This window comes from Triturus cristatus, chromosome 3_2 (assembly GCF_964204655.1).
Source record: "Triturus cristatus chromosome 3_2, aTriCri1.1, whole genome shotgun sequence".
NCBI lineage: Eukaryota > Metazoa > Chordata > Amphibia > Caudata > Salamandridae > Triturus > Triturus cristatus.
In genome coordinates, this window is record NC_140584.1 from 1,142,413,293 (window position 1) to 1,142,438,851 (window position 25,559).

General features: G+C 42.6%; 1 protein-coding gene across 1 annotated transcript; it reads left to right on the top strand.

Annotated features, from left to right (window-relative positions):
• Positions 1-2,121: 2,121 nt before the first annotated feature.
• Positions 2,122-21,445, top strand: RPL37A (ribosomal protein L37a). The gene is made up of 4 exons (XM_085649963.1): positions 2,122-2,257; positions 4,386-4,514; positions 17,400-17,482; positions 21,324-21,445. The coding sequence occupies exons 1-4, from the start codon at positions 2,255-2,257 to the stop codon at positions 21,385-21,387; spliced, it is 279 nt and encodes a 92-aa protein (XP_085506089.1). The 5' UTR covers positions 2,122-2,254; the 3' UTR covers positions 21,388-21,445.
• The last annotated feature ends 4,114 nt before the right edge of the window (positions 21,446-25,559 follow it).

The following is a 25,559-nucleotide window of genomic DNA, read 5'->3' on the forward strand; positions in this document are numbered from 1 at the left end:
CGGACCAACTTAGACAAATATCCATTCTCCCATGTCTTTTAGACTCGCTGATGCAGGAAGAAAAATTTTAAAACACCTCGCAGTGCAGAAAGTCGGAAAACAGAACCATAGAAAGAGGCTCTTTGAAATCAGCAAGCCCGCATTTACCACGACAAGGTAATTTTGAGAGTTAAACAGTAGGGAACGACTTATGATTGCAATTGAGCGAACAATCAGGAGGAAGATTAGGGCTGTACAAATATTCTTATTTCCCCCCCCCCCCCTTTTTCTTTTTGAACTTAGAAAAGATAAAATATGTCACTCTAAATCACGAAGAGGGTGAAAGAAGAGGAATGTGGGTTTTCTGAAACACAAAAGGAATAAGGAGCACAGAAAGATACCCCATCACAAAGGTGAGAAGAGGCCAGTAATTGAAACTCGCCGATAAACATATTAGTTGATGATGCAGAAAACTCGATTGTACTAACACCAGGAATGACAATTATAAAAAGGGAATCCGGTTGCCCATACCAATAACATGAAGGGATAGGCATCGGACGCTCTAAACAAAAGGTGGGGTAACAAAACAACATTTAGGAAATTTATGTACATATACCTAATATAGATATAGAAAGAAAAGTTTAATAAAAGAAGGAGGCAAATGCCGCTATACATAGAATGGAAATACAAGGTATGTCAAGACAATGGTGCTATAAATAAGACCCCGGATGTGAGGAGCAAAGCCCATTAAATTAAATTGGATTAACCCTATAACATAGGAGACAAAATGGGATAATGTTTATTTTTAGGTAATAAATATATCTAATGTACATAACAAATGAGTGAATCCATGAATCTCAGAGAATATGATCGTCAATGTATGAAAAATACAAATACAAGTGAGAGTAGTAACTTTATTTATCTGTTCTAGGAAAATTACTGAAGTGTGAGACAAAAGTATGTGGTCTTGATAAAGATGGCATTATCAGTCTGAAACCATCGAAACGCGTCGACGCTGTGGATAGCGCAATTAGAGAACAAATACAGATCACGTATATACAGATTTGTAAATGTATAATGTACTGTATTTCTAAAAATTGAATCTGATGTGCACTCGTAAAGAGGAGTATCTGAATCTTACAATTTGTGTTTTGTCTCCACGTTATGCTGGTCATAATGGTGTTACATATTTTTTTATGTGATTGTAATTAAACTGTATTGGATTTTAGGAGGTTTTTAATAATTTTGATGTTTATGAAATGTTTAATGAATTTGTATGATCTACAAGGATGAATATATTTTTATAAAATAAAGAAAAAATTTATTTCCCAAAGAAAACTTACTTTATGCTCTGCTAATTGGTGGATCAAGGGAACATTTTCTTTTATCTGGGTTAAGTACCCTATCTCCCTTGGTTTTTAAGGGGTCCCTCTCAATCTTTCAAACATAAATTTACATGAGCTCTCTCTCCTCAGACCTGAGTTCTCCTGTTTCCCGTTATAATAGACAGCACCAATCTGTAATCCTCCTACTTTATGTGCACCAACTATGCTTTTTTTTTTTGTTGTTATTATTGTTTACCTGCATATTTTGTATTGTTCTACTTACATCCAGCTGTTATGTAAAGCGCTCTGATATCCGCAAGGATCTTGTTCGCGCTCTATAAAACTTTCTAAATAAATAAAAATAAATAAATAGAAAGAGAGGGGGGGGAGAGAATATGTCAAGAATTGCAATAAACAGTATAATGACTGTTTATATATTAGTACAAAAAAGAGGGGCGTCAATAAAAAATGCTATTATATACCTATATATACACATACAATACATCTGCATATCTAAATAACGAAACCTCTAAATATGCATATTATGTACATTGAAAACTGCTAACAATAATAAAAACACTTCTAAAAAGAAACACCATTTGCTAAAAAAAATGCTGTAACTTGGACAAAGACGAGACCTGTTTCATTTTTAATGCTTGTTGAATAGATTATCCTTGAAAAGCCTGTATAATGCTATTATTTTCGATGTTCCGCTGCGCTAACTACCCATTCCATAATGGCCGCTTGTAAACCAATCCAAAATGGCGTAGAATTTACAGGGGTGAATCAAGTGCTATCCAGTTCAAAGATGGCCGACGCCCAAAGTTGTCTCTTTAATGCTTCCTTTTCTGTCTCTCATCAGGCTCTATGGTTGCCCTTTCCGGTACCGTGCGTGAAATTGCGCATGCGCTGTAACCACTTCCTTCTTTCCGCTCAATTCCTGCAGCAAAATGGTGAGTTTATCTTGGACTCCTATGAATCAATGCCCATCTTGCAGTTGGTGTACAGTTTTCTGCTTGGCTCCTTTCCGGGCTGGTGCCCCGGAGTTCTTGCTCGGCATGAGCCACGATATTGCTTCTCCGACTTGGTGTTTTTACTTGCTTTTTTGGACTTGTCTCTGGAACTGGTACTCTACAGGACTCACCATTCTGTAACTTATGGTGCTCGTATGATCGTCATTGAATTTGACGCATGTGCAAGTGCTTAGAAGAATAGTGTCGTGAACTATTCTGATGTATCTCATTGGTTCAGTAGCAGCAAGCGAAAGACCAAGCACGGCTCTCTAGTTTGCCGTATGTAAATGATAATGTAACGTTGGACGAAAGGCGATGCGCTAAAGGCACTAATTGAGGTGTGTGTGTATGTATGGATATATATGTACACACATAGAAGTTCGGGGGAGGGTGTTGACTGAAGGCTTTAAACCTGTTTATTTGCACGATTTTCTTTTGCAAAACTATGAATTCTGCATCATAGCTAAGCGGTAAGTAATGCATTTAAAAGGTAAATATTGTACATAGGGGTGTGCGAAACTCATAATATTCGCTTTTGTCTTTCCGCAAAAATGTGTGTGAAATGGTTATTCGCCCCATATTTTAGTGCGCAATGTGCCCTTATGTATATTTTGGATGCAAGGATGTTTTTTTTTTTTTTTTGCACTGATCAGTGTCTCCGCACCACACGTGCCGTGGATAACCGCTACGCTGAGCTGGTTGTACCTGTGCTAAAATCTTGTCACCAACACATTATTACGCTACATAGTATAACTTCATACATTTTACATACTGCATGGTTACACGGGCATAACAGAATTTTGCTCAGGTCAAACTAAAGCCTTAAATCTCTTGACTGTGGCTCTCTTGAAAGTGATGTGCTGCTGTTACACGAGTGAATCTTTACTTGGCCAAGTCGGTGTTTATTTTACAATTGGTGGTATCCCTTAGTAATGCAACCAAGAACCACACATAACAGTAATATTAATGGGATTAATGTTTTTTTCGTGGAGCTTTTGAATCTCTCGGTGGATACTACAGCCTAGAAGTAGTGGGATACGTAGTGCTCCACTAAAAGTGACAAAGCAATGTTTGGATTTGTTGGTGCTGGTAAATATTCTTTGATCGAACAGTGTTGGAAGTGCTTAAGTTACCAACAGGGCATGGTATTCTATTGTCTATTATGATTTATAAAAACAAGTGTGCTCACCCTCTTTGTATGGGCGGTAGTGTACATTATTGAAGGTGCAGTTGGTTGGTCAGAAAGTATCTCCTTCGTTAGGCTGCATAGGATGGGATGTGTTGAGAACAAGTAGATGGGTCTCGAAGTGTGTTCTTTTGTAGGTGACTTTGAAGTGACAGGCATTGTTGGCAGACCTGTACGATCTGTGGTGGGTGGGATCCCATGGCAGGTGGCGGCGCATTGTTTACGGTAGGAAACGCTGGGTTGGTCTATTGTCAACGACCAGATTCCACCTCACAGAAGTGTTTTTTGGTATCGAGGCATGATCCTCATCACTCCATATTCATGAAAATGTTAAGCCACGGGTTTTTCTTGCTGATCTTTGACACTGTCACCGGTGAAGTGGTTCACGGGGTCAGCTGGGCATTGGACGTCTGGGTATTGTGGCTCCTATAACGTGGTTCTGCTGCACTTGTGAATAGATGCCAATTGCCACCAGTTTCTCTTCCTTCGACACACGTGACACTAGATAAATTATTCCGTTTATACTGTGTACGGCTATGGCCCCATAAATAGCACTGCTGCGCTCAATCCTCTCTGCCTCCGTATGGTCGTATTGGGCCAGTAGTAGTAGTTGTAATGTCTCTTCAGATTTTGCACCCGTTTCGTGTTGGCAGACTGTATTGATATAGTTTAGGTTATCAAGGTTTAAAATTCCGGATTATTTGACAAATTCCCCCATTGCACAAGTCGCAGTATTTATTTTGTTTACGGTCTCTGCACTCGCTCAAAGCGATTGTGAGACGCTTGGCCACTCTGATTTGTGACCAACCCTAAATACATTGAATCTGTACTATTGTGAACATATGCGGTCCTAGAGTAATGTGCATGCATTTTTATCTTTAGGCCAAGCGCACCAAGAAGGTCGGGATTGTGGGTAAATATGGTACCCGTTATGGAGCCTCACTCAGAAAAATGGTGAAGAAAATTGAAATAAGTCAACATGCTAAATACACGTGTTCCTTCTGTGGCAAGGTAAGTGCACTGTTAATTACAGCATTTAAAGTACAGTAGAATCGTCAAATTCTTGTATCATGGGTACTCGCAAATATTTACCCAGGGGCCAAAAACTGGTGTGACCGAGGGCCGAATGTATGCCAGCAGGGTGGCGATCAGGCCCTCTTTTCATTATCACTTACGAGGACCTTGAAATACATGACTTAAGGGTGTGCGCTGTGCAAAATCTCATGTTTTGATTTGATACACTATCATGTTGTCAATGCAATAGGAACTCGGGCCACCCAAAGGATGCACTTAACTGACTTACCTCTTAGTCTACTATAGACATTGTCTGTGGGGGGGGGGGGGGTTGGGAATGAATGAATGTTACTAAATTCATGTTAAAAATCATTTAAAAAAAAAATGTGTACCGATATGATCTGATGTACTAAAGTGAAACTAATTATACATATTAATTAAATACACTTAGAATTTTGAAAAACTTTCTTATTTTGACATTTTTGCTGCCAGATAACTTTAAAAATAGTGTTCCTAAAGTTAAGTGGTGCAGCGCACCCTACTTTCTTCCTTAACTATAATTAACCTTAAATAAATGCCTTTTTTTTTTTTTACCCTCTTTTTAACGTTAGTACATAGACAAGTAAACAGCAGCCCAGTGCTACTATTGACCAGTGAGCCACTGTAAAGGGGTTTGTCATACAATTATGATGTACAGTCTTTCTTATATGGTCTGTAATGCATAACAGTTCTATATTCCATGTTGTTGTAACGTGACTGGAAAGTGTATCTCTCATGCGGTTTTCCAGCGGAGTCAACAACTGTTGAACTGACATTCAACAGTCGTGCTTTCTGGAGAACAGCAGTACTCCCGTGATCTGCTGATTGATACAAAGAATACATCTTTATTTGGATTGAACTTCATCCTCTTCGTGATTTCATTGGACAGTTCATCTTTACATTTGACAACTGGATTTATCAGCATTTCACCATATTCAATAATTTTCAGAAATTGAAAGCATAACCGATTCATCGTACTCAAAGATTTACCTTGTTATTGCGGTCTTCATCTCTTTACCTTGAATTGGGGAACCCACCCTCCTTTCAACAAGAATACGACCAGTTATTCGCTTTAAACTGAATTTCTTCTCCTTTAGTCGATTCTGCTACGCAAACCTAACCGTCTTCCCTGAAAGTCTAGAACGTGATGACGTCATCACGCGACGCTGGGGGACATATTTAAAGTATTTCAGTCCGCATTTCGAAAGCGGGGTATCACACCAGCGTACCTGTGATATCGCCACGTTTCACGCACCGGTGCCCACTTTCATTCACTTAAAATTTTTTTTTCAAACGAACGCTTTCTTACACGCCTGTCGACGAAATTAGCTGATTAATACATCGCTCAATTTCTTTTCTCATGAAAATCAGCTGATGCACACATTGGAAACCCTCTGACATGGTATGTACTTTGTTAAACTTTAAGGTTTGATTCCTAAAAGGATTTAAAAAGAAATTAACATTTGACTAAGTCACAGCACTTTAAAGGGACCCAGCTCCTATTTATTTAACTTTTGTTCATAGCAGGAAATAAAACGTTATATCTTCAATATCAATCTATATACTTTGATAGTACCTAATTAACATGGCACGCAATCAGCAGATTGTACATTTAAACCATTTTCTTCCTATTAATGGCAAACCTGTTGAATCTTGGAAGATATGGTTTTGCAGCTTTGAAAGCTATTTGATTGCCATTGAAGCTGGTTGCAATTTTGGTGCTTCTCTGGATATGTATATAAGGGATCAGTTCGTGTATAGCTGTTATCATAAGAAAATCCAGAAGCGTATTTCAAGCTGTAGGGATCCTACCCTATCAGAAGTCATTGATATGGCTAGAAGCATTATTTCCTCAATGTATTGCAAATGATTCACCCGTTAATTTTGTTCAAGATATGTCTTAATGCTATTACTGTCAAGAACAAATTCACCAAACCCTTCCAAATGAAACCTACCACTATTTGTTACTGGTGTGGCTCTAGATCACGTCTTAGTAATAGTCCCATTTGTTTTGCTTTAGGTAAGAAATGTACAAATAGTAATAAAATAGGGCACTTTAGCTCTGTTTGCAGAAGCAAACGCTCTATTCATGTTGGTTCTATTTCCTCACGCGAATTTCAAAATCCTGACTTAAATGTTTCCTCCCTTGATGTTGCTCCCCTTGAGTCATCATTGCAGAATCTGAATATCCATACCATAGATTTATCTCCCAATCCTGTAAAAAAGGAAATTTTAGCCATTTATTCTTGCGAGGGTTTAACTAACCATGAACGTGCTAAAGACCCAACATCTGTAGTTCTGATTGGTGATAAGTCAATTGACATGATGGCTGATTCAGTTGCCCCTGTTACCATCATTTCCAACATTGTGTTTGATAAATTATGGTAGTCTTTCATAGCTCTTTCAAAAGTAGATATTCTTAAAGCATACAGAGGCAAAGATATAGACATGCTTGGATTTTTTTGTGTCAAATATCTCTTGTCTTGGTAGGCACACTGATACCAAAGTATATGTTGTCATAAGAGGAAAGAACATAGACTGGCAGGACCTAGCAAAAATGGGTTTGAAACTTGTCCCTGGATCCGACAATCCTGTTCAAGTTAATATCGAAATTTTATCTATTTCAGATGATACCTATCTAATGATTAATGACATTGTTACACAATGTCCAGAGGTTTTTAAAAACCAGATAGGAAAAAAAAAAAAAATTGAGCATTTGATTAAACTTAAGCCAGGTGCCATACCTATTGCACATAAACTCAGGTCCACTCCCCTTAGTGTAAGAGATGACTTGAAGAATTTATTAGACAAAATGGTCTCAGAAGGTATTATTGAACCAACCGATTCTTCTCAGACGGTTAGTCCCATTGTGAGTGTTAGGAAACAATATTCCAGTATCCGCCTCTGTGCTGACATTCTCTCCCTCAATCAAAATATACTAATTGATTGTCACCATCTCCCCAAGATTCAAGACATACTAACTGGTATCAATGGGTCAACATATTTCACCTTATTTGACCTTCGTAGCGCATACCATCAAGTTCCCCAGTCTACTAGCATGACAACTTTCATTACCTCTTTTGGAGCCTATAAATATCTAAGGCTACCATTTGGCCTAGCCTCTGCGGCCAGCGTCTGTCAGATGTTTATGGATTGTTTACTAAAAAATACCAAATTTGTTCAGGCTTACCAAGATGATGTCTTAATTTTCTCAAAAAATTTACATGAAAACGTTCAGACACTTAAATAAGTTCTTTCACGCTTCAGAGATGCAGGCATCGCCTTAGGTCAAGACAAATGTACATTTTTTAAGTCGGAGGTTGATTACTTGGGTCACTCGTATTTCCTCAAACGGTATCAAGCCAAAATTTTCACTTCACCCAGGCCATCTCTAATGTGCAAATACCCAAAGATAAAGATGCTCTAAAATCCTTCTTGGGCATGACGGAATACTACTCAAGATTCATTCAAGGTTATTCTTATAAAGAAAAATGTGAAGTTTGTATGGTCTCCTGAGTTGGATATTTCTTTCAACCTGGTCAAAAAGGTAATCACTGATTCCCCAGCATTGTCTTCTTTCACTCGGGGTGTTCAGTGCTCTATTTCAGTAGATGCCAGTCAATTTGGTTTGGGGGCTGTGTTAATGTCAATGGTTTGGTGTAAAAGAAAATACAATAGGTTTCGCCTCCAGGTCTCTCTTCTGCTGAGATGAATTACAGCACCATGGAGAGAGAGCGAGGCACTCTCCTGCTCCTGGACCGTTGAAAAGTTTAAAAGTTGCATATGGGGTTCCCATTTCATACTTTGAGTGATCACAAACCCCTATTGCATCTACTCAACGGTAATGGTACTGGCAAAGCCTCGGCAAGATGGATACGCATTCTTTCCAGGCTACATGAATATAACTTTACCATTTGACATATTTCTGGTGGACTCCACGTCAGAGCAAATTGTTTTTCTAGACTTCCCTTAAAAGATAATCTTCCTGACCCAAAATTTGATGTAGAATGTGTGGTGGCATCCATCAATGACTGTCCACTTTTCCCATCTTGTCACAATCTGATTGGTTTCAAGCATATTATGATGATCAAATTTGCAAGCAGTCAGGAACATAATTACTTCTGGCTGGCCCAGAGAACGTTCACTTCCTGATTCATTAAAGTCATATGCTCAAGTTTCAGATGATCCTTCTATTAACGATGTCTTAATGCGTGGAGATCAATGTATCCCTTCTCTTCTACCCACATGTGAAGGTCCGCATGCGCCACCCCCTCCCCCAATCACCCTATACTTTGAATATCCCTGCCTTGGATGAACCATTGGCTTTATTGTGCATATTATTTGTATATTTGGGGAAAGTGTTTAAGTTGTTTGGCTGGTGTTGGTTAACAGAAAAGGTTTTTCGTAACAAACAGTTCGAGGCATATGAGCTGCAGATTGTACACTTAGCATAGGTCGCCATCTGGTGTTGGGCCCGGATGTTTGCAGTTTGTTTTTCTTCTTGGACAGTCTTTGGAAGTCACGAGTTTGGTGACTCCTCCTTCGGTCCGTACTGCGCATGGGCTTCGGCTCCATCCTCAGATTGTTTTTTTCCGCCATCGGGCTCGGATGTGATACTTCGTGCTCCGGCTTCGAACTTCTACGGTTCCAGCCTCGACGGAAAATCCTCGATTCTTCGAGTTCCTTCATCATCTTCATCTCTCGAAGCGGCACTTTCTCCATCCCGTACATCGACACCGGCCTTCGGGCCCTCCGCGACTCCGGTCCCGGCCGATGGAAAGGACTCCGTTCAAAAAGTGCTCAAAATGTGGGTCTAAATTTCCCCACACCGACCTCCATCAGGTGTGTAACCTTTGCCTCTCTCCGGAACACGAGGCTAGAGACTGCCCCGCCTGCAAGTCTTTTCGATCGAAGAAGACCATCCGAGATCGAAGAGCTCGACGCACCATGGCGCACTCATCCTCTGCAGCTCCACCGGACATCTTCGGAGACGACGCCGAAGCTTCGGGGCAAACACACACCGAGCAGGAGGAAGACATCGTCCGCGCTTCCGAGGCCGACGACTCCGACGTGGAGGACGTTACACCAGCGCAGCGGGCCGTGAGTACTATGCCCCCTCCCACCCCCGCGCCGAAAACCAAAGAGACTCAGGTTACTCCCTCGCCTGCCGGCCTGGGCAAAACCAAAACTTCGATCACCCCACCTTCGGGCCCGGTGTCGAAGCCCCCAAAGTCTCATGGCAGCTCGGGATCCAGCCAGCCGACACCCGGTGCCGAAAAACAGCATCCGGCACCGAAGACTGCAAAATCCAGCTCGACTCCGAAACCACCGGTGCCGAAGCCTGGACACTCGGTGCCGACCAAACACAAATCTGTCGGCAACGACGCTCCGGCGCCGAAACATCATTCGACGCCGAAACACCCGGAGACCTCAAAAAAGCATGGCGCACACAGACCATCGAAACCCCCGGTTCCGAAATCACCGGTGCCGACAGACGACTCGACACCATTGGCTCTGTTTACACCAGACCCTTTACAAAAGACTTTGTCCAAAGATCCAAAGACTGGGCTTTTGACTTTAACTACCAAGAAAAGACGCCTTGATGCTCCGGCTCCTCCTCCTCCACCCAAAAGGAAGGACTCTGCTACTTCTCCCCTCAGAGTGCCCTCCCCACCACCGCCTCCCCTACCTCCTCCACCTCCTCCACCGCCTCCACCTCACAGGTCTCCGCCACCTGTACCTCACTACGATCCGGCCCCATCCCCAGATCCGGATGATGGGGATCCGGACAATTACCCGGCGGACGCCCCAATGGATCCCACTCCACCAGGGACCCCAGATCCATGGGAGGATTACAATAACCCTGATATACCCAATGTACCTCAGGACGACCTATACCCATCAAGGCCGTCTCCTCCAGAGGACTCCTTAGGGTTTCATCATTTAGTGCAGAGAGCAGCACACTACCATGGGGTGGACATGCACAGTGAACCAGTAGAAGAAGACTTCCTACTGGATACATTTGATATACAAGACAAATCTACTTCCATTTTACCCATGCTTAAGGGTGTCACCAAGCACGCTACAGAGGTGTTCAAAGACCCTGTCAGAGCCAGAGTACTGAACCCTAGAATAGAGAAGAAGTACAAGGCGGCACCCACAGACCCTGCTTACATCAAGGGCCCTGCTCCCCTAGATTCCCTAGTTGTCTCCACAGCTAGAAAGCGGGCTAACTCCCAATCCTCAGGAGATGCCCCACCGCCAGACAAAGAATCTAAACTTCTGGACGCGTCTGGTAAACGCACCGCCTCCCAAGCTGCAAACATGTGGCGCATTGCAAACACACAAGCACTGCTTGCGCGATATGATAGAGCACACTATGACGAACTAGAGGCTCTTATGCAGCACCTTCCAGAAAAATACAAGCACAAGGCTCATGACCTGATACAGGAGGGTAAACTAATTACAAACACCTCCATTAAGTGTGCCCTCGATGCAGCCGACACTGCTTCTAGGGCCATAAATACCAGTGTCCTGCTTCGTCGCCACGCCTGGCTCGGGATCTCAGGGTTCAAGCCTGAAGTCCAGGCATCCATACTCAATCACCCCTTTGACCAGGAAACACTCTTTGGGTCGAAGGTAGACGAAGCGCTCGAAAAGATGAAGAAAGACACAGACACAGCAAAGTCTATGGGGGCACTCCAAACACAAGCCTCCAAACGTTCCTTTCGACGTTCGTCCTTTCGTGGCACAGGCAGAGGCTCCTCCACCGATAACGCCTCTACCTCCTACAAGTCCCCTCCTCAAAATACCTTTTCAAAGGGCAATCAGAGAGGTGGTTACAGGGGTAACAACAATAAGGGCAGGGGCAAAACCAACAACACCCGTTCTGCCACCCCCCCCCCGCACAATGACTCCCCTCCGCTCCCCCCAGACCATTCCACTCCGGTCGGGGGCAGACTACAAAACTTTATCCACATATGGGAGTCCATAACATCGGACAAATGGGTGACCCAAATCATTCGGTCAGGGTACTGTCTAGAGCTAACATCTACCCCACCCAATATCCCACCAAGGCACCGTCCAATGTCTCAAGAACATTCCACACTGCTCAAACAAGAGGTACTCTCACTCCTGCAAAAACACGCTATAGAGCAGGTCCCCGTCAATCAACAAAATCTAGGGGTCTACTCTCTATATTTCTTAATACCAAAGAAAGACGAGACCCTCAGACCCATTCTGGACCTCCGGCCTCTAAATGCCTACATACATTCAGACCATTTTCACATGGTCACTCTACAACAAGTCCTCCCACTCCTCTGCCAGGGAGACTTTCTCACAACCTTGGATCTGAAAGACGCATACTTTCACATTCCAATACACCCCTCTCACAGGAAATACCTCAGGTTCGTGGTGGACAGGCAACATTACCAATTCACGGTTCTCCCCTTCGGGGTCACCACTGCACCACGAGTGTTTACCAAATTCCTAGCAGTAGTAGCAGCACACCTCAGACGTCAACACATTCACGTCTTCCCTTACTTAGACGACTGGCTGATAAAAGCCACGTCCTACCACCAATGTGGGCAACATACAAACAGCACCATCCAACTGCTCCACCAGCTAGGCTTCACGGTGAACTACCAAAAGTCGCACCTCATACCATCTCACACAAAGCAATATCTCGGGGCCACTATAGACACCTCCAAAGGTATTGCCTATCCAAACTCAGCCAGAATCACAAGCATTCAAGCCTTACGCAAAACATTCCTTCCCCAACACTCTCTCCCAGCAAGAGTGTTCATGAAGCTAATAGCGATGATGGCATCTTGCATTTTCATAGTGCCCCATGCAAGACTCCACATGCGTCCACTCCAAGAGTGCCTAGCACAACAGTGGAACCAGGCCCAGGGTCAGCTGACGGATCTGGTGTTGGTGGACGGCCGCACACATCACTCTCTGCAGTGGTGGAACACCACAAACCTTTCCAAAGGACGGCCGTTCCTGGACCCGGTTCCTCAGGTGATTCTAACAGCGGACGCATCGCTCTCCGGCTGGGGAGCGCACCTCCTACACCTCACAATGCAAGGTCTATGGACGCCACAGCAAAAATCGCTCCACATCAACCATCTGGAGCTCTTGGCGATCTTTCTAGCCCTAAAATCTTTCCAAAAACAAATTTCGGGCAAAGCAGTCCTCATTCGCACAGACAACATGACTGCGATGTATTATATACAAAAACAGGGGGGGACACACTCTCCCCAGCTCTCCCGCTTAGCCCAGAGCATATGGAGATGGGCAATTCCCCAAAACATCTTTCTCCTGGCACAGCACGTTCCAGGAGTACAAAACACCATAGCAGATCTGCTCAGCAGACAAACGCAACAACTACACGAATGGGAACTGCATCCACAAGTTCTTCACCCATTCTTCAAACAGTGGGGGCATCCTCAAATAGACCTCTTCGCCACCCACGAAAACAAAAAATGCCCAAGCTTCGCCGCCAGATACCCACACCCATTGTCCAAGGGCAATGCGATATGGATGAACTGGTCAGGCAGATTTGCATACGCCTTTCCACCTCTCCCACTAATTCCATTAGTGGTCAGGAAGCTACAACAGCACTCCCTCACACTCATTCTGGTAGCTCCAACGTGGGCCAGGCAGCCGTGGTACACCACGCTATTACAACTATCAGTGGTACCACATCAAAAACTGCACCTTTCCCCATGCCTCCTAACCCAGAACCATGGAGAAATCAGGCACCCGGACCCAGCCCAGCTCAACCTGGCGATCTGGCTCCTGAAATCTTAGAATTCGGATACCTTAACCTTCCCCCTGATTGCATGAACATCATCATGGAAGCCAGACGTCCTACCACTAGAGCATGCTATGCCGCAAAGTGGAAAAGATTTGTAATTTACTGCCGTAACAATACAATTAACCCCCTAGATGCATCCATACAGCACATCATATGCTATCTGCTCCATCTTCACAGGTGTAACCTGGCATATTCATCCATACGCCTACACCTAGCAGCGATCGCTGCTTATCTACAAAACAGGCAGCATTTATCACTCTTCAGAGTGCCCGCTATTAAAGCCTTCATGGAAGGCCTTAAACGAGTAATTCCTCCCAGGGCACCACCTTCCCCTGTATGGAATCTAAATTTAGTTCTTACACGACTAATGGGTCCGCCCTTCGAACCAATGCACAAATGTGAGCTACAGTTTCTCACCTGGAAAACAGCTTTCCTTGTAGCTATCACTTCCCTTAGAAGGGTTGGTGAAATACAAGCGTTCACCATACAGGAACCCTACATACAAATGCATCACAGCAAGGTCATACTTCGCACAAATCCGAAGTTTCTGCCCAAAGTCATTTCCCCCTTCCACCTCAATCAATTAGTGGAATTACCTGTCTTCTTTTCGCAACCCCAATCTGTTGCAGAAAGGGCCTTACACACACTTGATGTAAAAAGGGCGTTACTATACTACATACAAAGAACGCAACCCTTCAGGAAGACTAAACAATTGTTCGTTTCCTTCTCTCCACCACATAAAGGCAACCCCATTTCAAAATCAGGGATAGCTAGGTGGATTGTAAAATGCATACAAATTTGCTATCAAAAGGCAAAGAGAACATTATCTGTTCCCCCTAAAGCCCACTCTACAAGAAAGTTAGGGGCTTCTATGGCTTTTCTAGGGAATATACCCTTAGATGACATCTGCAAGGCAGCCACATGGTCTACACCGCACACCTTCACAAAACACTACTGTGTAGATGTGCATTCCAAGCAGCAAGCTAGGGTGGGCCAGGCTGTACTAAAGACACTTTTTCAAACAGCTGCAACGGATACCGGTGGTCGCCGCTAAGGTTGGGTACTGCTATATATAATCTATGCTAAGTGTACAATCTGCAGCTCATATGCCTCGAACGGAATATGCTACTTACCAGTATGCATCTGTTCTTGGCATGTAGAGCTGCAGAGTTGTACACGCCCACCCGCCTCCCCGGCTACCTGTATCCGTTCCAGTACATCTTATTTAGATACAACACATGGGTTTCTCACTGTTATTACTACGCTCCATCATTTCCCTGTTGGCGAAAAACAATCTGAGGATGGAGCCGAAGCCCATGCGCAGTACGGACCGAAGGAGGAGTCACCAAACTCGTGACTTCCAAAGACTGTCCAAGAAGAAAAACAAACTGCAAACATCCGGGCCCAACACCAGATGGCGACCTATGCTAAGTGTACAACTCTGCAGCTCTACATGCCAAGAACAGATGCATACTGGTAAGTAGCATATTCCTTATGTGTAAGTATTAATGGACGTTAATGGACGTTGATGTATCTAAAAGTGATGTGAGATGGGCTAGATTAGTAACCTGGAATATGTACTTAGGTTTATTTACATCACGATGACTGGTCTCTCGAAGCTGTCAAGGGGGATAGGGGTGATCAAGTATTACTGGGAGGGCCATTTAATATCTAAAGTAGCCGAAATTTTAAAGAGGCTTGTGCCCTTTTGTATGTGCTGAAACGGATACTAAACTTTTGTTGTCCCCAGACAGTAAGTTTCTGTCTTTTGCTTAGAATAGCTGGGGGGCATGTTTATTTGCTTCAACAGGCGTGCTATAGCAGCAGGAGCATAAATCAAATGAGACCGCGGACAAAGTCTAGAATGTCTTCAGGGATGGCAAAGCCTTAAAGTTTAACTGTGTACACTATTGCTCTAGTCGTGGGCGTTTGACTGGCAAATGGAATGCAATAGAGGAAATGTAATTACATTGTATTTGTTTGATGTCTGTCCTATGTGGATGGAAAGAGTAGCTAAATTAGTTTGACCCATTGCATTTGGGTTTGAAAATTCAAGCTGAGCAGGTGGTACATGATTTCGAGATTGGTCATTTTTCATTTATGTCCGATAAAAAAAGATTTTACTAAAATTATATATACACTTGTAGGTGCTTCTGTCTGCCCTCTCCATCCATAGTCTATCGTTCTGGTCTCACATTTTCTTCGGATTATTCAGCATTAGGCAGTAGAACAGCCCACTTGAGCCATTGGCTGATTTCATTGTTTGACAGCAGTCTGCTCTTTTACAGGGAGTACATGCAAACACAAGGTAGTACTTCAGTGCCAGGCGGTGCTGTGCTTTTTGAGACCGAACATTGTTTTTGCTTTTAGCCCATGTGTTTTTTCCCCCCTCTTTATGAGTGAGGGCTTTTCTGCTCATCAAACCATATTTTACAAAACTAGCTTTGCCGAAGCCAGAACACAATAGTTGATCCATTGGTTTTGCCTGTGCCAGTGGTTAATCGTATTCAAAATATGAAATGTTGCGGGTAAATTACCAGTGAATGGTGAGACGGGTAATTGGCTTCATTGATCCCAAGTGGAAAAGGTTGGATGGAGTACATGGATCTGTATGTATGTATGAGCTCACTAGAGGAGCCGTTTTTTGGGGCTAGTATTAGATGGCGACCTGCGAAGCGCCTGAATGAGCCGTAACAGTATGAAGGGAATAAATAGTGAAGAGACAGTATTGCTGACTAATGTGATTTTTAGAGGTGTAAGGAAGTAGATGCTAATAGAGAAATTCTTGACTTTTGGTGGGTGGTAATAGTTATGCGGCATAGCTGATTTGAAGATTAGATGCATCCTGTTTTGCGGTCATGAATTTAACGTGTTTAAAGAAATAAACCTGTTCTGTGGCTGGTAAATTACGGTTACAACAGCTTAATAACTAAGTTTGTAATGAATCGGAGTGTCTTGAAAGCCAGTTAACACTATTGTTTATGGTGATGAAGGGGGCTCCACACTTTCTCTTTACCCCCTTTTCAGCATCGTCTCACCTCTTGAGAGCTACAAAGATTATCAAAAAAGCACAACGGCGGACCTTCGAGTCCTGCACCTCCAGGCTAGTTCCAATTTATACGTAGTCTGCGCAAGCACAACCTCAGCGCCAGCCAATGAATGATGCTGCTGTGTTCCAGATCAAACAAAAAGTTCTTAAATGGTGGGGGTGCACAATTCATAAAGTCCAAAGCATCCAGTAGTGAAGTATAACATTTATTTATTAGTTTATAAAATCTCAGCGTTTCATTCCCATACCGGGAACTTCATCAGGGCTGAAAAGCGTAACAGACAACATACATATTACATTCAAAATCGTGGGACAAGACTAAACTTATACAAACGCACAACTTCATATATATAAACACACACACACACACACAAATATATTGTCACATGACGCAAAAGAACAACCAAAGTTCGGAATTGCTACATGCAATTGTTACCCAATCATATCCGCTGGTTTATTGCAGAGGCCAAGTCGAACCAGCAGATATTATTTAAGTTTTCGTACATAACCCACAATATTATTGCTATTTAAATCACAAAACAGAACGAGTGGACACCGTTAAAGTTTCAGAGCATATCCCAAAATAGGAATCCTATAGCGACATGTCATCCCGTATCGCTCATCTTGTGGATGTATGTGTGATCTGTATATATGTGTCTGGTTACCCTTGGACTCTACAGGATGAATTCTGCTTTATGTAAGAACATACAGCTGAATGTAATATGTATGTTGTCTGTTACTCTTTTCAGCCCTGATGTAGATCTCGGTATGGGAATGAAACGCGTTGGCTGAAGTCTGTTAGTTTGCTGAGATTTTATAAACTAATAACTTTTATACTTGGCTACAAAGATTCTGTTCGCCTTTGCAGGTAGTGCACCAAATTATTCTGGTGAGGGCATTTCAACAAAACCTAGAATTGTAAACTTCGAACATAAATTTTCACAGCATAAAACTGAGGCACATTTTGTTACAGACCAAGATGAAGAGAAAAGCTGTGGGAATCTGGCATTGTGGATCCTGTATGAAAATCGTTGCTGGAGGTGCCTGGACCTACAAGTAAGGAAACCTTTGCACTGATGTACAGTGATTTTCAAGCTAGCAAAAGTTAGTTTGATATAGCAAAGCAGCGAGCACAGATGCATGTTTGTAATTCACTTTCCAAGTTGCTTGCATTATGTTACTTCTAAATTCTCATTAAATCTGTTTGCAAGCCTATCCGCTGGGCTTGGTTGCTTTGTGAAAAGCTTACGCTGACAGCTGGAGAATGATGGTGTGATGTTTCTACCCAGCATAGCACGTGGTCAGCCTTTCGTATTTGCTAGTTACTACTGTTTAATGCCAGTTAGTTGTGGGTTTAAAAACATTTTTATAACGTGTACGCATTTTGAACTGTTGGAGTATATCTTATGGATTTGAGTGTTGTGGACCAAATGCACTAATAAACAAACCTAAGTAAAAAGGGGAAGGGTAGTTATATTTGGTGGCGGGGCAGTTGCAACAGAATGCCAGGCTTGCGTATAATATAAGCAGTTTCATTGTAGCGATAGAATTCCAAGTATCCCAAATTGTGAGCCTACTATACTGCCACATTATCTGGGCTCAACTAAGACGTGTAAAAATATGCAGTGTGCAAGTCCTCAGCTTGCTAAAACACAGCTAGAGGCACACAAGTAGTTTCCTCAAATATAAGTTGTGGAACGACACCAGTCCTTCAATGAATAGGATGTCAAAGAAGAAAGAAATCCATTGAATAAGAAGCAAACAAACGATGACTAATCCAGTCCATGATATACTATGGCCTGATCCAAATCCCACTGTTTTAACTATTAGGTGAGACCTAAATAGTAGGAGTGGACATTAAGGGACTGAGCAAATCTGATCTGACCTCCTTGAAAAACGCAAGGAATTAACTGGGCAGGAAGGCATTGGGAGGTTGATTGCTGGCCCATTATCTTTGAATGTGAAAACACTGACCTAAGACAGCATCACTAAGGAGTGGTAGGAAATGTCGAAAGTAACCTGTTGAAACTTAACATGGCTTTAGTGTAAACTTGCTTTTGATGGTGACCTGCTGTCTGCCAAGGTGGCTCCTGTCCCTAGAGGGGCTCAGTGGGTCTGACACCAGCTTAAGTGGGTCTGTAGCAGAGGGAAAGAGTTAATTATTTCAGTAGGGCATGACAGGGGACACTGCTTCACACAAGCCATGGCGGGTCCCCTGCTCTCTTGAAACACTATAACCCCCCCCCCCCCCAAAAACACCGAACTCATTTTTCTGGTTGACTACTGAACTTTGACTTTGGTTCGGTGCTGCTTAATACCGTATCGCTTTTTTTTCTTTCTTCTTGGGGCATAGTCAGCTTCTTAGTGCCACTGCGTTCTGGTTTTCACTCAAAGCTGTATTCCACCAAATCAGGCACTAAATTACTACTTTAGAGTGGACTCTCTCAAAATACAAATATTGGTCTTGTATCCACCATATTTTTCTTTAATTGTGATCTATTACTGAACACTGCCCTTGGACTTCCTCTGTGCTTTGTAGACTGAGAAGTGGATTATGATCACCCCTTACTGCAGTCTGTTCGCCATATTGTTGGAAATAGTTCACTCAAATACACACCTATTTCTGTACTCAAACTTTTTTCCTACTTAAGTCAACGTGCTTGACCCAAACAATACCACTTGTGACAGAGCTGCACGCCAGACTTCTGATGCTTGTCAGTTATCGCCTTCTGAAATCGGGGTAAAATAGTTTCAACAGTGTTACTACTAATTTACTGTTTTGTCCTCATCTCGGGCATACGCTTTTTTCTTTTTCATTGGTCACAAGATTGATTTAGTTTTCCTATAGCACAGACGTGGCATAGAAACATTTCAATTCTACATTTTAATTGGAAATTACAAATTCATTTGATACGTCCGATAAACGTGAGACGAAGTGTAACGTTTACTCACAGAGAACACAACGGTGATAATCGAGGTGTCCTATCTATCGGGTATTTATCAGTCTAGTTTGATGCTTAAAGCATCATAAAACCAATACTTGTGCGGGGAAAAATATTTTGCATGCTAAAGAATACATTATTGTAATGATTAAATGTGCCCTGTTGCTTTAAGAGCTGAGGTGGGATTCAAGCGGGAGTTGCGAAGTGTTGCGGTGCAGAGGAACGTAGGAGGGAGTAGCTTCCCTAGCAGTGAAAGGGAGGCAGGGGACAAATTGGAGAAGTAGAAGTGCTTGGTGCTAAATTTGGAGAAGCATCTCAGAAGGAAATATTATCACAGAGCGGTTCTTGAATAATGGTAATGAGATTTAGCCTCGTCCTTGAGCAACTCCAGAGATGGAGCAGGGTAGTTAGTTTTCTGCTCAGGTCTACTGTAACTTCTTTGAGTAATGTTTATACAACTAGTTTACTGTATCGCTATCTTTACTTCACTGTTAGCCACAAGTGTCAATTTCTGTTGTTTCTGGCTCAATACCTTGATTTGTCATTTGATATCCACTACAGTTCGTGCTTTCTCTCTTTAGCTCTGTAAACCTTCCACGCACTCCTTGGAATTACCATCTTCTTTTAAAGTTAACTTTTGAACTGTCCTCCACCTTCTACTGCCTTTTTACTCCCATGCTTCCCGCAAACCTTTACTCTAACTGCTCTGTGAGCACCTCCTAGTTTTACAGTGAGGTATGCCACTCACCTACAGGGTCTTGGGTTTGAATTTTTGTTGTACTACCAATCAACCTCTTAATACTACTGTAAGTTCCCAAATTTACACATTGCTTCTAAATTCCTCAGATGCTACATGCTCACCAACCTTACTCAGCATATTTTTAGATGCCATAACTACATTGCCCCTATCAATCTGATTTTTGGTGCCTGCCAGCAGTCTTTAAACCCCGCTCAGTCTTATTTGTATAGTATTTTTTTGTCTTTTGATTGGTTTGTATCTTCTACCGTTGGTACTTATTTTAGACACGAGTGCAGCATATTAGCACCCACAGTACAGAATCAACTCAAAATAACAGTAATCCGGCTTCTCTTCGGGTTTCAGCCCACAAAACTGTAATGTGAAGGTTCCAATGTCTAAGTGGTCAACCCCATACTAATAGCAGAACATGCACTATACAAATCTAAATAACACAACATAAATACCCCTTCCATTCTCTACAGATTCACGTTTCTTCTTTTGGAAGAATTTGAATTGGGTTGTGGTGGTCCTAAATTTCAACCTGAACTCTAACAGTAACAAGGGATTGTTTAAAGACCTCTTTGCGACAAGGTAGTTTGTCCTCCGTGTCCTTAACCTGTCCCTAGTGAATACAAAAATCACACTACAAAATGGTGCAGGACACTGAAGGACCACCCAGTGCCACCTTGAGCCACTCTAATGGGCAGTTAGTAACGTCGGCAGTACTTTTCCTGGCTGTGAGTAAGTTTCACTGGAGGGCCTCCAAGTGACCACCAATACCCTAAATTGTGGTAAAGGGATCACATGCTAAATATTTGAGGGTGACATGCCAGTCAGTGGGATATTGGTAATTATGGATGAGATTTTAAAGGAATAACGAAACCATGTTGAAAATAGTCTAAGTCGCCCGTCTCGTACAACACCTTCAGCAACTTCTAGTATTTTATTCAATAACTCGTGCATTTTGCGATGTGGTATAAAAGGCTTTTGACCAAAAAGCCAGGATTAGTTTACATTGCCTGTTTTTGTGGTAGACCACAGCCTAACTGATCATTTGTTTTGTGTAGTTCCTGTACTTGCTTGGCTGTTTTTGGGTTCATTATTGCAACCTGCTACAACTATATGCGCGATCCCTGCTGCGATTCCAGTTAATGTGTTGGAGCTGGTGAAAATGTTTGCTTCCCCGTGCACTGATGGATTTTTATTTCTCTTTCAGCACCACATCTGCAGTGACTGTGAAATCTGCCATCAGAAGACTTAAGGAATTGAAAGACCAGTAGAAAGTTGCACCATCATCTGTGTTCATTTCTCACTGCTCAATAAATTTTTGAAGGTTTACCTTGGTGTTTTTTTTCTTACCATCCCTCAAATTGCAGACTTGGACCTGCCTTAATGGATACGGCTAACTGCTAATTTCAAGCCTTTGCTTTACGTCCTTACCTTCAGGCGAATGCCATAAATTGACTATTTAGTTCCTAATAACAAAATCTCCTAGGAATTAGTCTGCAGCTCGTCTTGAGTATCTAAAGTAGGTGTAGCTGTGAAGGAAAATTAGTTAGGAGTGGAGGTGGTATTTAAATTACGGTTCTAATTGTGGATGGAATAAAGGTTTTCCATGTTTGGGTTGGATGTGGGCCCATCACGTTCCTGAATCTTTCACCATATATCTTCCCCCAGCACTCTTTACATGAACTTCCAAGCAGCTTCTTGCATGTAATATTTTGGCTCCCACTGTCTGGCATTGAACGACCGTTACCGTTTCTTCCAAAGGAAGATAAATATCCCATAACATGTAAACTGCTATATGCAAATATTCTAGCACATGACTTACCCATTGACTGCAGTGAGACTCTGGTTTTACTGTGGAAACTGTTGTGGCTGGAAAGGCATCAAATTCTATCCCCTTTGCGTTTTACACTGATTTGAACATAAACTCCTTTAGGAAAGCTTTGGATCGTTTAATCTAGGTTTTTGATCCAGTGTAGCAGTCAATTGGTCTGCAGGAGCCATGGCGACTCGGCGAACTATTGCTTTATAAATAAGGTCCATATACAGAATTGTATAGTTGGCAGTCTTTTCAATTCATTGCATTGAAATGTTTCAGAATTGCACAATTTTTAATTATTTTATTTTTGGATAAGAAGGTAGTGGTTTGTGTGTCTCGACCTCCACTGGCTTTCTGAGCAAAACCAAAAAAGTGGTGGGTGGAATCCTTGAACTATTCTTGGCCACAGGTAATTTACTGTGGTCCCCGAGTGATCAACAGTGGCTGAGGCTAATTGAAGCATTCCACCTTACTTTGCTGTTTGTCACTTTTTTCTGTTCTAAACGATCTTGTCAGAACATGGTTTAAACCTTCTATTTTACAGTAGACCCTCGATACACAACAGCTGTCTAGAAAAGCCTACATCTTGGTTAGTGTCCCTGTTGCAAGTGTGGTCTATGAGCACTTCATCTTTTCTTGAGCCTGTGGTTTCTATGCTTTTTCTTACAGTTTCTACATTCACATTTTTGGGAGGTACCTAAAGTGATGCTCTTTAAGTGTAGTGACACCCTTGTAGAATATAGCACTGATAAAATGACGCCACATAAGTCATTGTAGTGCGCCATTAACTGCCCAGTTTGCTTTCTGTGCAAATGACTGTAGTCCTTGAACTATATCCTACCTTTTAGTGCTGAGGCATGGAAACCCAAAGCCATTGCGTAAAATGTCAAACCTTATTGCATGGGTAGTTGAGAACACAAATTAAAGAAATAATTGATACAATTACTAACCTTATTTGACAGTACCCAAACGTTGTGGTGAAGGCACATGTTTGTGCCAGTCTCCTCTGCACACAACCATGTGGTGGTGGTGGTAAAGCCAGTGGAATTTGTTTTGAGAGAGTAGAGCTTATGATATTGCCTCTTTTCTCAAGCTGTATACCCAAATATGTATATAAACCCTTTCTAGCTCAGTTATCGAAATTTGATCAAGGTTCATGTCTAGAAATTGCCATCTTTTTGGTAGAAAACCTAAATGTAATCCGCCTTATTGCGTTCGGAGTATGATGTATTAAGGTCTCCTTATAGTGTACAATTTCCCCATCCTACCACTTTAAACCGTAGTAAACCTCTGTCATCTCAGATTGTCTTCAGTCCTGCAAATGTTTGATACCATCCTGATATCTGGGCAATGGTCTGTTTACATTCGCTCATGATTCTGTCTCCTGCAAATGCACCATGGCATTGTACTTTCTATTCACATCAAGGAAAGCTATTTAAAAGATAACAAGGGGTCACAGGTTTGCCTGTTAGCAATTACGGGACACAAGAATGAACCAAAGATGAGACCAATGGAAGAGCATACTGACTTTGTGGTGCCAGTTTTCATATGCTCCTTTCACAGGAGATGAGCCCAGCTACATGGGTGGGGTACTTTTTGTTTATATCAGAAGTTTTGAACACTGGTTAGTAGACCTTTTGTGGATCCCTGCAGGTTCCAGTACATCCTTGTTAGCAAAAGTTGGAAGCCATCCTTGGCAAGATAACGTGGTGGGGTCCATATAAATCGCACCATCTTTGACTCCCTTTGTCTAGTTTTCAGAAATGTCTGAGCTTTCTACATTTCCCTGGGTAGCTACTGCACCCATGCTGAAACACCAGAGCTACCTACAATCGGGGGATTGTGAAGCGCGCTACTCACCCGCGATGGTCTCAAGGCGCTGGGGGAGCAGCTCCGGTCAGTCGAAGAGACAGGTCTTGAGGGAACTTTTTCAAAATATGGGTAACTCCAAGTTGAGTTTACTTTAGGATTTTGGGTAGGTTTCCAAAACTGGACAGGCTTCCTTCATACTTATTATTTTTTTTGTATCCATTAGATCAGCAGCTAAGGAGCTAAGACCTTTAAACAAGAATGCATTTTCTGAGGCACGTAGAGAATCCATAGCACTTTAAGAGGGCAAAATATATCTGCAGTTACCTTTAAATTGGTATACATGTCTGGTACTCGTGCAAGTTAGAAGTTAATTCTACAAACTAATTCCCAGATTTACCTAAATGTCATACAACAACCTAAGTTGCAATGCTGTGTGGGAACAGACCGTGTCATTATCTATTAATATATTGCCCTGTCCTGCTCTCTAGCACTGACACACAATCTGGATGCCTTGCAACATGGTCTACCAATTGCAATCTAGTGCAAAGTAGTCTACATCATGTTTTTGTTACAAAATACTATGCCTAGATAAACTTTAAAGCATTAGGTGTGTGCTGTACCTTGCATCACATGAAAAGTAGGGAGGCATAAAAAAATTTTTTTTTTATTTTTTTTTTTGGCCTACATCCGGTGTTTTCAGTGTGAAACCCTATCTACTATTGTTAGTAGAAAGCGTTTCCCAACTCGTCCTCAACCCAGTCTTCACTCATAAGGCATGTTCCACTGACAGGAAACACTTTTAGGCTCCAACCACACTCCTGCCAGGGGTTATAATTACATAGCCAACATAAAGCACTTCCTGACATACCAAGCAACAAAGGCCAGAACATAAGTATGACTGGGTCAAGGACGAGAGACGTAGAGGTAATTCTGTGATTACCTACCGGTAATCCCCATTACATTGCCTCTATGCCTCTCATCCTTGACCCAGTCCTCACTAATGAGGCATACCAAAGCAACCACACGGGAAGGCTTTTGGCACACCACACACAGAACACAGACCGAACACAAAAGTGGAGTGCAGCAAGTGAAAAATAATTTAAGAAATGCGCAGAATGGGGAGGGTGGAACACGCCCCACAGCACGCAACACACCACAACCAATCAGACCGAGCACAATTCAGACGATAATGCTTCACAAAAGTAGAATATGATGCCCAAGTCCCAGCCAGACAGATCTCATCATGGGAAACCCCAGGAAAAGCAGCCCAGGAAGCAGAAACACCCCTAGTGGAACGGGCCTGAACCTCAGAAGGACAAGGCATAACTAGAGCCCTCATAAGCCACAGAAATCACAGCTTTGACCCAGTGACCTAGAGTAAGACTGGAAGCAGCCCAGCCAGACCAAAGGTCAAAGAGTCGGAAGAACGAAACACCGCAGAGCGGTCAGCATTGATAGACAACCCATGCTTCACATCAAGAGTGCAGCCACAGCTTAGCAGGAGAGGAAGGAGCAGGAAAGAAGGGGGGGGGTGGGGGGGATCAACTCCTGAGAGGAATGAAACCGAGAACGAATCTTCGGAACAAACCCAGGATCCTAAGAGGACCACGGCGTCCTCCAAGAAACGCAAAAAGGGAGAACGCAAGGCAGTGAGCTCACCCAACCGCCAAGCAGAAGTAACAGCAACCAGAAAAGCCACCTTAAAAGAGAGGAATTTAAGGTCAACAAAATCCAAAGGCTAAAAGGGAGAGGACTGCAGAGCACTTGGGACCAAAGAAAGATCCCAAGTAGGAACTAGAGAACGAGCAAGAGGAG

Coding starts and splice junctions, on each gene's coding strand:
- RPL37A (XM_085649963.1), top strand. Junction 4,515..17,399: donor CGTGTTCCTTCTGTGGCAAG/GTAAGTGCACTG, acceptor ATTTTGTTACAG/ACCAAGATGAAGAGAAAAGC. Junction 17,483..21,323: donor GGAGGTGCCTGGACCTACAA/GTAAGGAAACCT, acceptor TTTCTCTTTCAG/CACCACATCTGCAGTGACTG.